The sequence below is a fragment of the Biomphalaria glabrata genome, chromosome 7 (assembly GCF_947242115.1).
Source record: "Biomphalaria glabrata chromosome 7, xgBioGlab47.1, whole genome shotgun sequence".
Classification (NCBI taxonomy): domain Eukaryota; kingdom Metazoa; phylum Mollusca; class Gastropoda; family Planorbidae; genus Biomphalaria; species Biomphalaria glabrata.
In genome coordinates this window covers 32,969,610-32,984,088 of record NC_074717.1, presented here as the reverse complement: position 1 = coordinate 32,984,088, position 14,479 = coordinate 32,969,610, and the positions used below count along the sequence as shown (strand labels likewise).

The window sequence follows — 14,479 nt, the reverse complement described above, 5'->3', positions numbered from 1 at the left end:
TTTGCTAATGAATAATTGTGTTTCAACTTGATCCGAGAATGGGTGTGGGATAAATAACGCGTACAAAATAAATTTGTACCAGACAGACAGAGTGAGTTGATAACTTTGTAAGAAGTGTGTGTTTGTCATTGTGCATTTATTGAGAATAACTTCATGATATTGTCAACAATAGCAATGTCCAAAAGAATCGGACTATAAGAAAAAACAAAAGAGCTCTTGACATACAAACATTTCCTGTTTGAAACATTTAGTTCGACGAGGTATTGTTTGCAAGTGAACTACACATTACTTCAGTTTTGTGGCAGAATATGCAGCTCAAAACTGGGTTGACAAACTTATGGCCCGTGAAATCTAGTACCTGTTACATTGAATTGGAACGAACCCTCACAGACGCCTATATCATTTCATCGTGAATATCTGTTTTTCTACTGACCCTGACTTTTCTACGGCCTTTCAATTCAATATCGAAATATTTGATAGGTTCCATGCTGCTTTTGGCCGGACACCCCCCCCCCTCCATTTTATTGCATTTTTTCTTTTTCTATTTTTACACCGTGTGCATCGTAACGCTCTCCCACTTAGACTTTTGAGGTTTCATTTCAACCTTTCTCCTCCCGTTGAGCAGTTTAAAAGGGACATAACTTTTCATATTTAGTCCGCTTTTAAGACATGACTTTTTTGTTTGTTTGTTTAATCAGATATAGATCTAGACTTTACATGTAGCCTTAATCTAGAGACGCAGCTTATACCTACTTCGTTAGCTTATTTATTGCCCATAGAGACGCAGCTTATACCTACTTCGTTAGCTTATTTATAGCCCGTAGAGACACAGCTTATACCTACTTCGTTAGCTTATTTATAGCCCGTAGAGACACAGCTTATACCTACTTCGTTAGCTGATTTATAGCCCGTAGAGACACAGCTTATACCTACTTCGTTAGCTGATTTATAGCCCGTAGAGACACAGCTTATACCTACTTCGTTAGCTTATTTATTTCCCGTAGAGACACAGCTTATACCTACTTCGTTAGCTGATTTATAGCCCGTAGAGACACAGCTTATACCTACTTCGTTAGCTTATTTATTGCCCGTAGAGACACAGCTTATACCTACTTCGTTAGCTGATTTATAGCCCGTAGAGACACAGCTTATACCTACTTCGTTAGCTGATTTATAGCCCGTAGAGACACAGCTTATACCTACTTCGTTAGCTTATTTATAGCCCGTAGAGACACAGCTTATACCTACTTCGTTAGCTTATTTATAGCCCGTAGAGACACAGCTTATACCTACTTCGTTAGCTTATTTATAGTCCGTAGAGACACAGCTTATACCTACTTCGTTAGCTTATTTATAGCCCGTAGAGACACAGCTTATACCTACTTCGTTAGCTTATTTATTGCCCGTAGAGACACAATAGCCCCAGGCTGTAAGAACCTTTTTTTTTAAAATCGTCCCAGAGGCAAATACGTACACACTTTAAAGATAAAACACACATACATATTTTAAATAGACCCTGACATTCAATGTGACAACTCTTAGGACTCTTTAATTCTAGATGTAGAATTCATGTAGCTCTAGATCTAAGTTTTTTTTTTATAAGCTAGTGCTTCACATTATCTATTGCTACAGACTTTACATTTCATATTGTTATACGTTTGTACACACACACACACACTCGTGTGCGAACGTAACTTCAAACAGATATTCAGTGTTCTCCAGAAAAAAAATGAAAATGTCAATTGAAGCAACAAAGATTTATTGATTTCAGATCTGCGATCTATAGGGTAGATGATGTAAAGATCATTTGTCAACTGCCAGATTTAATATAAGGACGGAAATATAATTTATGCAATCAAACATTTCTATTTAAGCTTTTTATAGAGATACAAAAAAATGTGCCTCGGGCATATTGTGTAAATACCCAAAATTAACTACAAAGGTTTAATAAAAAAATATTATATTTTCCTAGAATTTCTGCGCTCAGATTGCGAATCTATAAAAAAAAAATCCGTTTATTAGCGAGCACCTAAGAAATGTATATAATAATATACAAATCCGTTCAGCGGTACCAGTGATATTGTATTTGTAATAAATGAACGGTTGACATTTCGAGTGTGTGTATATCTGTATCTATATCTATCTCTATATCTATCTTCGTAGGCTATAGAGTAATTCATCAAGTATATATCACCATTTAATAATATTATCTTCAACGTTTAGACGAAATTATACGTTAAGAGACAAGAGACAGCCGTATGCTTGACATCAGAACAAGTCACGGTAGTAAAGAATTTCATACATACAAGCGTATAGAATAGTTCATCAAGTATGCACATTCTCAGAGTAAAAAACAAACATAAAGTCTACTGAGTATTTATTTTACATTGTAATAACGGAGTTTGCTATGCCCGCTGTAAAATGGTAGCATACACAATTAGGCTAACTTTAAATGCTTTTAAAATGTAAAAATTCGTAGCAAGAGTCCTACATATGACATTGTACTACACACTAGACGATTATCTGACACAGCCAAAGTCAACAATCAACAAGATGTTACCTCGTTTTGTCTATTGATCTGGGCGCCGAGGTTCCGTAACAAATAAACAATTCGAGCGCTCTGCATGCCCGAGCATGATGCCTGGACCAGGCTGTCCACTGCTACAAAGAAAAGAGTTCTCATCTGTGAATACAAAGTAAATACATTTTGTAATAAAAATTAGGAATATAACAGATCATTTTAACACTGTTATATCTTTAACGATGCCCAGCTCTATCTTGAATAGGTTAGCCATATTGCGTTCTATCTAATGCCAAAAAAAAACAAGTTTACAGAGACAGTTTGTGTGGAAACACAAACTCAAAATCGGCCCCCGAAGTGATCCACCCAGACAGGCTTCAATATTTTCAGAAAGAACATCCAAATAAAATTATATCAAAGACAAATGAGAGATAAGAATGGAGAAAGAAGGTTGACAGATCTTGTGTAGTGCCCCAAGGGTACAGCAGATCAAAGGATAGGTGCAAGTGAATGCAAAGTTAGATGTGAACCTGGCCTAACTAGTTCCCCTTTCAGACCTTGTGGTCTATAAGGCAGATGATGTAAAGTTAACGAGGGTGTCAGGTAGCCAGCACAACGACCAACCGCCTTTACTTTTCCCCAACTAATATCAGGTACCCATTGGAGCTGGGTGGACTCAGAGGCGCCTAAGGATTCCGAAGTTGAAAATCCCAGTCTTCACCAGGATTCGAACCCGGAGCCCCCGATTCGGAAGCCAAGCGCTTTACCGCTCAGCTACCGCGCCTCTCCTGGCCTAACTGAAGTCTTATAATTGATGTAATTGTTTTGAAAAGACTCAATCTTTTTTTTTTTTTTTTTAGTAATAGAAATATTATTTAATATCAAAGACATACTACCTAACCAATGAACCCCCTAAAGACAGAAAAATGATACAAGTATACTCTACTCCAGAACAATCAACACAATATCAGATATCCCTGACCCCCAACACCCTATTTCTGAAAAACTACATGAGCATTGTACAGGTATATGAAAATCAAACTAGATAATTCTCTACCCTAAAGTCCATTATTTTTCTAAATGTTAATTCCAAGTGATTAGGATCAAACACCTTATTATTATGTAGACATTTGAGCCAGCTAGCCCAAACAAGATTCCTGTATTCGGAAACAATAATCAAGTTAAAGTTATGTATCATTTTATTTTTAGTTTTGGCAGCTTGTTTAAAATAATAGACAAGTTAACATTTACATAATTGCCACAGTTTGCTTCCAATAGGTCCATTACAGTACTTCTAACTTTAAGGAATAATGGACATTCCAAATACATATGTTTCTCATTATCAGCATTTTCAAGGTGGCATAATATACATTCACGGTCATTTGCCCGTCTTCTAACCATTGGGGTCATCCCAAAGACAAGTCTATAACTAATCTCTCTAGCTTTTGGTGGGATATGTTTACTGTGTAGGTTTATGAATGTGTCCTTGAATTCTGTCACCTCAATCTCTTATTCGAATGCTAAAAAAAAAACAAAAGAAAACATCCGGGTTGCATTAAAGCAAAAGTTTACGAAAATGAAGTTTACAAGATTACTATTCGTTTTAATTTAGGTCTAACTTATAATGCATACTAATTAGCTTTTTCTCTTAAAAAAAAACTGCTTGCATAACTGATTTTAAAAATTAGATTTTTCGCTTTCAGAAAAAAAAAGTAGCCGTTGCATCAGAACTTTGAATGGTCTAAAATATTGTGATGTCGGATTTTCAATATCTTTTCTAGTTGACGAGATCTAAACGGGACGGACGGACAGATGGACAGACATTTCGCACAAAACTAATAGCGTCTTTTCCCCTTTCGGGGGCCGCTAAAAAGTAAATGTGAGCCAATATTTTTCCTGCTTGGTAAGAGCATTGAAACCTTTCCTACAATCCATTCCATCAATAAAGATATTATATTGACTATATCTCTTAAATAGCGGCAGGGGCAGCCAGTAGTCAGACGTTTCTCAGACTGTCCTTACGGTATTTGTTTTGTTGTCTCTCTCCGCAGTCGCAAACGCTAAGCTATAGTTTTAGATCTACAAACATATTATCTCTGGTTCAATTCAGAGACTTACACGTAGCCAGGTCACAAAGCTGGAGGGCGAGAAACAGAAAGACTATGAATGGAAGAATGGAGGTGGTCATTTATCATAAAATAAACTCATAAAATAAACAAAGTTATGCAACTTAAGCGCAATGTAAATTCAAAACATAACAAGCAAAACATAAAAAGAATTATTTAAAAAAAAAAAGGAAAGCTTATCTAGGAAAAAGGGGGGGGGGAGAAGTCCGTTCTTAAAACTATATCTACCAATAATGTACAAGTTATTTCCCTTATTCGATATCAAACAAAATAATTAATTACCAATAATTAATGACTATTTGAGTATTTTTGTTTATTGATTTATGTTTTGTTAGGTATAATTGTTTAACGCAGTGATGCTCAACCTTATTCGACCTGCGGGCCATTTTAACTTTTGAAACGCGTGTCGCGGGCCACATCAACAAAAAGGTACGAAAAATGAAATCAAAATTCACCTGAAACTATTTGAAACTATTGGATCTAGTACTTACATTAATTAATAGGATAGTTAAAGTCTATCATTTTTTACGCGTCTTAAAATGGTTTCATTTTTCTACTTAAAATGTGAGCAACATTTTAGCTACCTTTACCACCAACTTATTTTCTTGTCTCTTTTCGGTAAATATTCTCATCGGTCCTCCAATCTCTAGGGCGTAGTTTAACCAATTCTTTAGACGCGGCTCAAACCAAGAAGGCCTTCATGTTTGTTTAACAATGCCGCTGTATATGTTGTTTTTTTTTGTTTGAAACAGCCCTGGAGACTTTCTTTACAAAACAAATATGTTGACTTATTATCATGTTCCACAAAAAAGATCCATTCACTTTTCCTGGGAGATTCTACATTCAGAGCTCCATTTCATAAACTCATAATCGCACACTCGTTAAAGGTCAATCCATCACAGAAAAAAGTAAGGGCCCTAACGAAGGTAAAGATACATTTACAACTATTTTTAAGGGGGGAGGATTTTCTACTTTTTGTGCCGACGTTTCGGTGGGCCGGATGGAACCCCATCGCGGGCCGGTTCTGGCCCGCGGGCCGTACTTTGGGCATCGCTGGTTTAACGTATCAACTTCATCGGAGAATGCGTGAGGGAGAAATAGCATTAACAATTATTTAAAGGAACTAAACCCAACAGGTTTAGCCATATAAGTGAATACTCAAGGAGTAGTTTCCCTTGTTGCTATTAAACGAAAAAAATTAATTACAAGTAATTAATTGTCTAATTGGTTACTTTAATGAATGATTCATGTCTTGTCTATATCAAAGAATAATTGTGCAAAGTTTCTGCTTGATCTGAGAATGGCTGTGGCAGAAATAACGTGTACACACTTTTTACCAGACAGACAGAGTGAGTTGATCTAAGCTTTGTAAAAACAGAGTAATAAAATAGCCTGAAAGTATTTCTGAAAGTCACAGTTGAGAAGTTAACGTTTAGAAGCACCTGCATCTATCAACATAGAAATCAACATACAACTAAAGATAAACATAAACATGCAGCTAACTAGAGACTCAAAACACAAGAGTTCATTCATCTAGACCAGTGGTTCCCAAACTTTTTTGTCTCGTAGACCCCTTGCCATGTTTTCTGATTTTCGGTAGACCCCCCGCTTAACTTTTATTGCATTTTTGCACATTCATAAACTAATTTTTAAAACTAATTTCTAACTGCAGTGTACAAACTAATTAATTTGCCTTATGTATTATTGTAAAAGTTCGCAAAGAGCTGTTTCTCGTGTATTTCTTGAGCTTTCACATTTGGCTCAAATATTAGTCCTGCGGAGCTGTATTCACTAACAGGAGAAGAGGCAAAGGCGAGTTGCTGGCGCCTAAACCAGTAAGCTTCGGGCAGGAGGGACTCATTAGCCTTGGCTTGCAGCCTACCTAGCCGAAAGAAAATAGAATTCAAACCTCTGCTGCTTTGCAGCTATACACCTAAACATGGGAAAGGTTTCGTGGGTCAGCCCTGGGGAAAAATATGGAGCTGAAGACCATTAGGCAGTTTGCAGCTTTAATGCTCATCACACCGATGTGCCCGTGACCTGTAGTGTTCCTAGAAGATTCGTTTCATAATATCAGATGAAGGTTTATGTAAAACAGTTTTTAAAACTACTTCAAGGGCTGGTAAAATCAATGTTTTATCTATAATGTTTTTTGTATTTGGCTTTAGGTATAGAGATCTTGTAAGACGCTCACAAACCACCATCTTTTCTATTTGATGTTGAAGAAAGATTTTGTGAGTCTATTCTGACTTTTTTTTCTCACTTTTCTCTTTTTATCAGGGTGACACCGTCTCAAATAATGCTCAAGTGTAATTGATTTCATATAAAGACTCTTATTATAGACAATCTCTTATTTAACAAGGAAATAAATAATCAACGCTTTAAAATCAAGATTTCTTTTTGTTAAACAATACTTACATGTAGACAAAATTAACTATTTAGATTAGTATTGTAATTAAATATGACTTTTTTACTTTTGAATTTATAACCAATGTATTAATATTTATAACTAAGGTACAAATTATTTATAAGTGTTTGAAATAGTTACATTAATGGGGTGTGAAAATTAAAGTCATAGACCCCCATGGACATCTCATAGACCCCCAATTTACTTTTTCACTTTCGTAGACCCCTTGGAAGTCTTCGTAGACCCCTGGGGGTCTATATAGACCACTTTGGGAATCAATGATCTAGACGTCAAAATGTAGCTTGTAACTCTATTCCCTAGAGAAGACATAAGACAACGCCATCACTATGCAAGGGAACAGAACACAAAATATGACAATAAAAATACATTATTAAATGATTCATTCATTTCCTTTTCTTCGACAGACAATGTAGATTCAGGGTTGGCGACAGAATAAACTCAGAAACAGAAGAACTAGCTGAATGAATATTTAATGAATGCACTGTTATCAATCAAAGGTCTCTTTTCAGACGTAGGCCACCTAACTGAAGCCAGTTAATGTATTAATAATTAGAATTAATAGTTGAACGATGATTTGCAGCTTTGTTCTTTATTCAAGTGTTGTAGTATAGGATGTGTAGGTGAGCCTGGGGAGGACATATCAAAGTGTAGCTGAGGACATAACAAAGTGTAGCTGAGGACATAACAAAGTGTAGCTGAGGACATATCAAAGTGTAGGTGAGGACATAACAAAGTGTAGGTGAGGACATAACAAAGTGTAGCTGAGGACATAACAAAGTGTAGCTGAGGACATAACAATGTGTAGCTGAATAACAAAGTGTAGCTGAGGACATAACAAAGTGTAGCTGAGGACATAACAAAGTGTAGCTGAGGACCTAACAAAGTGTAGGTGAGGACATTACACGTGCATTTAACTTTAAGGTTTGTATTGTCGATGTCTTCACGAATCTAAACGCTAATTTGATCCACATTACAATGCCAGATGACACAAGCTTCTTACTTGATTCAATAGGTCTTGGAAATTAGTTTTAGATCATTTTCTTATTGTTAACATTTGTATAGTCGTCACAGATTAAACAAAATGTGAACAACACTGTAAAGAATTTATTTTTTCTTCTCTTTGATAACGGCATTTCCTAACATGAGAGTATAAACGTAGCGACATTAAGAGAGAAAAAAAAAGTCTTTGAAGAAGTTTGAAGGGGTATAATAACTCTCTGATATTGACGCTAGAATGATTTCTTTGGGAAAAAAAATGTTCATTCTATCCAAATGACCAGGTCTACAGACGGACCTCCGGGATGGTTCCTCAATATCTTTTTCATCTCTCCCTCCTCTATCTAGTCAAATATTTATCCTGCTTCCCCCCCCCCCCTCCCTTCCTCTTAGCCCATCTCTATCTCACGCTCATTTAAACTTTGACTGTAATCAGCGCAGGGGAAGACAACCATGTTTAGAGAGAACAATAATTAAAGGGATAAGATCACAACACCAGAGAGTTAGCTGCCCATTGATTAAGGACCATTCAAGAGCAACCAGAGGGTAACTCTTTTTGGCAGGACCTAGACATATTGATTGATATCTGGGTGAGGGAGTCCGAGAAGAGAAAGTGTACACGAGTCTATGGGGCAAGTAGACCTTCTCTTCTGTACACACGAGTCTATGGGGCAAGTAGACCTTCTCTTCTGTACACATGTGTCTATGGGGCAAGTAGACCTTCTCTTCTGTACACACGAGTCTATGGGGCAAGTAGACCTTCTCTTCTCTACACACGAGTCTATGGGGCAAGTAGACCTTCTCTTCTCTACACACGAGTCTATGGGGCAAGTAGACCTTCTCTTCTCTACACACGAGTCTATGGGGCAAGTAGACCTTCTCTTCTGTACACACGAGTCTATGGGGCAAGTAGACCTTCTCTTCTGTACACACGAGTCTATGGGGCAAGTAGACCTTCTCTTCTGTACACACGAGTCTATGGGGCAAGTAGACCTTCTCTTCTGTACACACGAGTCTATGGGGCAAGTAGACCTTCTATTCTGTACACATGTGTCTATGGGGCGAGTAGACCTTTTCTTCTGTACACATGTGTCTTTGGGGCGAGTAGACCTTCTCTTCTGTACACACGAGTCTATGGAGCAAGTAGACCTTTTCTTCTGTACACACGAGTCTATGGGGCAAGTAGACCTTTTCTTCTGTACACACACAAAATACAGTTCGCATGCTGTACCTTCATTTTATTTGTCACATGACTTTTTTTCACTCTTTTTTTTTTCTTGTCAACCTAAAATATATGCGCCAACCACTCACGGGTTGTTAACCACATTTTAAATCATCCCAGCGTAGATACATGATAGGAATTGAACTACACAGTTGCATTTGAATTGAAATTAGGAATACTTCATACTATCAAGAACAAGAGGAAAAAGAGGAGCAAGATAGAGAGAAAGAGGGAGGGAAAGTGAGGGAAAAACTGAGAGAGAGAGACAGAGTGAAAGAGAGAGAGAGAGAGAAAGACTGAGAGAGACGGAGAAAAGAGAGAGAGAGTCAAATAGACAAGGAAAAAAAAGTTGCTTGTGAAGGAAGAAAATGTACATAATGAAAAGAAGATTGTCACTAGATGTAATGTCAAATGTCCAGCCCAAGCGTCTAGCTCAGAAGCTAAGTAATGATTTATTTTTTTTTTTACACTCACTGCTCACTGGCATCTCTGATTGGGGCTTTCAGAAAAGAGACACAACTTAGCGATATAAAATAATTATATAAGGGCCTCAATTCAATCAACATATAGAAGGAAGCGGCGGTCTGAGCTATTGTACAGACACCACCACAGACAGCCTTAACACAGACAGGAACATATCCATCAGCCAACGGCGATGTTAAGACCACAATGCAAGAGGGCTGGATGAGCTGCATTGACGATTGAACTTACTGGGCAAACACTAAACCAGTGACTCTCAGAATATTCTTTTTTTACTATACCTCTATTCAAGTCACTCCCCTTCATGGAGGGTGGACGCTGATCTAGAATACTGCTTTAACAATTTTTCTAGAAATTTAACAGTTGATGTATATCGCTGAGAAAAGAATAACTAGCTCGTTGGCCACAAGGGGAAAACTCTAGTTTGACCATTATAATTTTTCAAAGTAAAAAATAAATAAATGTAAATTTGGCTAGAGACTTATAAATCTATTTAGGTCTAGAGCCAACAATGTGTAGTCAGCCGTATTATCGTAATTATGAGCTAACCGTTAATTTAAAGTTGCTTCAATTTTATTGAAGTTTATAGGCGTTGCTTATATTTTTACGTAAATTTAACATAGATTACATCTACATTCAAGATCTAGAAGTAGATCTAGACCAGATCTTAAGAGTTGTAAATCAGAACTTTAAATCTAGTGTCCATATAATAAACATACCAATAAATAATCGAATAGGTCTTCCCTACTGGCCGAGTCAGAAAATGCGACTTCAAGACAATCAAGCAGCTGACGGTATCACGGGTTCGAAATCCGAATTGAATCAAATATTTTTGTTATTTTTAATTACTTTATTATATTTGAAGTTTATTGATGGAGGGATGTCTTTTTAAAAAAATATATATTTTACAAATATTTTTCTTGTTTTTGTTAGACACACTTGTTGATTACCGGAAAATTCAGCGACTGATTCTCCACAGATCTAGAAGAAAATGTAAGTAATAGAAAGGAAATTGTGAGACTGTACAGACCGGCCGTAGGTACATAGGCAAAGTAGGCAGACGCCTAGGGTCTCTATTCGCTGGGGGCCTCGGACAGGTCTAAAAAAATTCAGGGTAAAATTGCGAAACTTGGATCAGATCTCAAGCATTGCAGAGCATCATGAGTCTATGTTTACTGGTCCAACTCTACCACCACGGACATTGAGATATATGAATTTGGCAGAATTTAAGTCATTGGTTAACATGCATGACTAGATGCATGATGCGTGGGACGTAATCATCTTCATTTGTGAAGTAACGTCTGTATCATATAAGATAAGATAATTACTAACTACTTCAGAAGAGACAACGTAGGTCCCCCAACCAACAAATATCTCGCATATGCAGATGGCATTGCCTTATTGGGTAAAGACACTTCGGACATTGCTACAGCTTTCACACAACTGAAGCATCTCGACCAGCAGGACTTGGAATAAATGACAACAAAAACAAGCGTGTTTAGATGACATAAGAAAATCAGGCAGAAGAACAAAATAGTAAAATTAATAAACACAAATTTGATAACGTAGAAATGTTTAAATATTTAGGATGAATAATATATTCCAATGACCTAATGTCAGAAGTAAAGAATCTTAGGACCCTTAGATAACTCTGTATCTTAGGACACTTAGATAACTCTATATACATAGGACCCTTAGAGAACTCTATATACATAGGACCCTTAGAGAACTATATACCTAGGACCCTTAGAGAACTCTATATCACAATACACTTGAAGAACCTTTGGACCCTTAGAGAGCTCTGTATCTGATTTCTTCATCGCTTCATTCTTATAACGTTTCATTAAAAACGAGGTTACAAAGACAGTTTGTGTGGAAACGCAAACTCAAAATCGGCCCACGAAGTGGTCCATCCAGGCAAGTAAAAAGGCAGGTTTCAATATTTTCAGAAAGAATATCAGAATGAAATTCTATCAAAGGCAAATGACAGAGAAGAATGGAGAAGGAAGGTTGATAGATCCTGTGTGGTGCCCCAATGGTCCAGAAGACCAAGGGATAGGTGAAAGAGAAGGTGAGATTAGATGCGAACCTGGCCTACCTGTTGTCATATAATGATTACCTAATTGATCTAATCGTTTTCTTAAGGCTCAATTCAAAGTCTCAAGAAAATAAAAAATTTCCGTAAAAAAAATAAAAATTCCTTTAGTTGTGTGTCTTGTATTTTTCTGTATGCATTGCAATGCACGCGATAATATGAAACACTACTTATTAATTGTTGTTTTAAATTATGTTTCACTTATATGCATATTAAATAAATTTTTTCTCTTTAAAATTAAAAGTATTTTCTTTTGTTGTAAATGTAACAATTAGTATGACAGAACTTATTTAACTTAGCAATACATTTGTAACAAAACAAAATTTTGACAAAAAGTCTAAAACCGTTTGCATTAGTATGTTAAAGATATGGTAGATAGCCTTCTCCCTTACTAAAGAGCCTCCAGTGTTGGTTACTATTAATTAGTGAACAGTTGTAAAAATGGTGTATTTTTATGAAAAAAACTGCTTGCATAGTTGATTTTAAAAATTAAATACTTTGCTTTCAAAAAGGAAAAAGTAGCCGTTGCATCAGAACTTTAGATGGTCTAAAATATTATGATGTATTTTCAATATCTTTTCTAGTTTACGAGATCTAAACAGGACGGACGGACAGACAGACAGACCACACAAAACTAATAGCGTCTTTTACCCTTTTGGGGGCCGCTAAAAAAACGAATACAACAAAATGTTAATATCAAAAAGATCCCTATTTGTGACACGCCATCGCATAATAAGCGATAATGAAATATTTAGCACTTGTTTAATTCACAAAGAAATCTTTCATTCTCTCAGTCACACTGCCAGGAAATTTAAACAAAGATTTGTTCACACACTCACACAAACACCCACACACAGAAGAGGAAGAGATTGTTTAAAAAAAAAATTCAAATCTATTGCACGCCACCCAAAAGAAAAAAAGCTGCTAAGCATTAATGAATTTCTTTGTAAGAAAATAATTCTGAGCCAGAAGATAACTTTCCAACATTCTTCATCACACATTGGACACCCCCAACAAAAAAAAGCCACAAGATGCAGCTACAAAAGATTCCTTTGAGCCAAGCTGTACACGTGTGGGACACGATGATTCAAATCCTGGAGAAATTCATTTTTTTTTTTGTTCCCCAAACAGCTTGAGTTTGTAACAGTGAGCAAAGCAAAAGTTTCTATTCGTGTGTCGCATTTGGTGAGCTCGTACAAAGACGTGGAGGTGCGCGCGCGCGTTTGTTTATATTTTACATACTTTAACTGCACATATTTCTTTGAGACACTCTCCAAGCAGAAGAAACAATTTTTTAACATTGTTAACAAAGCAAGAGGGACAGAAACACACATTGCCAAGAGGAAAAAAAAAAACACGCTCTGTCAACTTGTGCTCTATTCTATTAGATCGAACCTCTGGAAAAAAAAAAAGAGAGAAAGAGCGGGAAAAACGATTTTGCTGTAAATAAATCGGATCAGAGCAGAAAATGTTTCTTGATGTGTTCATCGTCTGGCGAACAAGTTTCTTTGTGCCATGACTCCAACAAACAGAGAGTTTAATTATTTTTTTAAGATATTGTAAGAAATGAATATTTCTTTTTAGAATTATAAAGCTTATAGAAACTCACTTCGTCTGTCTGTCTGTCTGGTAAACATCTTGTACACGTATTTCTCCCACTTCCCATTCTCGGATCAAGATGAAATTTAGCATAATTATTAAAAGTCGATGGCAATACACGAAAAATAAAAAAAATTAACCAAGGAATTAGTGGTAATTAATTAATTGTGCATTATATAGAAAAGGGAGTTAAAACTTGCAGTATTAAGTGATGACGGTGAATATTTGCATTTCTTCCCTGCGATGCGATTTCTCTAAAAAAAAATAATTTCCCTATATTTTGCATTTTTAGCGGCCCCCGAAAGGGGAAAAGACGCTATTAGTTTTGTGCGAAATGTCTGTCCGTCTGTCCCGTTTAGATCTCGTAAACTAGAAAAGATATTGAAAATCCGACATACAATATTTTAGACCATTCAAAGTTCTGATGCAACGGCTACTTTTTTTTTTCCTGAAAACAAAAAATCTAATTTTTAAAATCAGTTATGCAAGCAGTTTTTTAAAGAGAAAATGCTAATTAGTATGCATTATAAGTTAGACCTAATTTAAAACGAATAGTAATCTTATAAACTTCATTTTCTTAAACATTTTTATATTTCTATATTTCGAAAATTCGAATAAAAGACTACGTTTTTTCAAAACAATTACATTATGTAAAGACCAGGAGAGGCTCGGTAAAGCGCTTAGCTTCCCAACCGAGAGTCCCGGGTTCGAATCCTGGTGAAGACTGGGATTTTCAACTTCGGAATCCTTGGGCACCCCTGAATCTACCCAGCTCTAATGGGTACCAGACATTAATTAGGGAAAAGTAAAGGCGGTTGGTCGTTAACCGTAGGCCACAAAAACAGATGAACTTTACATCATCTGCCCTATAGACCACAAGGTCTGAAAGGGAAACTAATTAGGCCAGGTTCACATCTAACTTTGCATTCACTTGCACCTATCCTTTGATCTGCAGCACCATTGGGGCACTACACAAGATCTGTCAACCTTCTTTCTCCATTCTCATCTCTCA

The 14,479-nt window shown here is 36.4% G+C and overlaps 1 protein-coding gene across 2 annotated transcripts in view; it reads right to left on the bottom strand.

Moving 5' to 3' along the window:
* The window catches only part of LOC106069288 (uncharacterized), a 161,328-nt gene that overhangs the window by 40,276 nt on the left and 106,573 nt on the right, over nucleotides 1–14,479 (bottom strand). For both annotated transcript variants that reach the window (XM_056035424.1, XM_056035423.1), the window contains exon 3: nucleotides 2,561–2,683. In XM_056035424.1, the coding sequence (XP_055891399.1) occupies nucleotides 2,561–2,683 (123 nt within the window). The remainder of the gene's footprint in view (nucleotides 1–2,560; nucleotides 2,684–14,479) is intronic.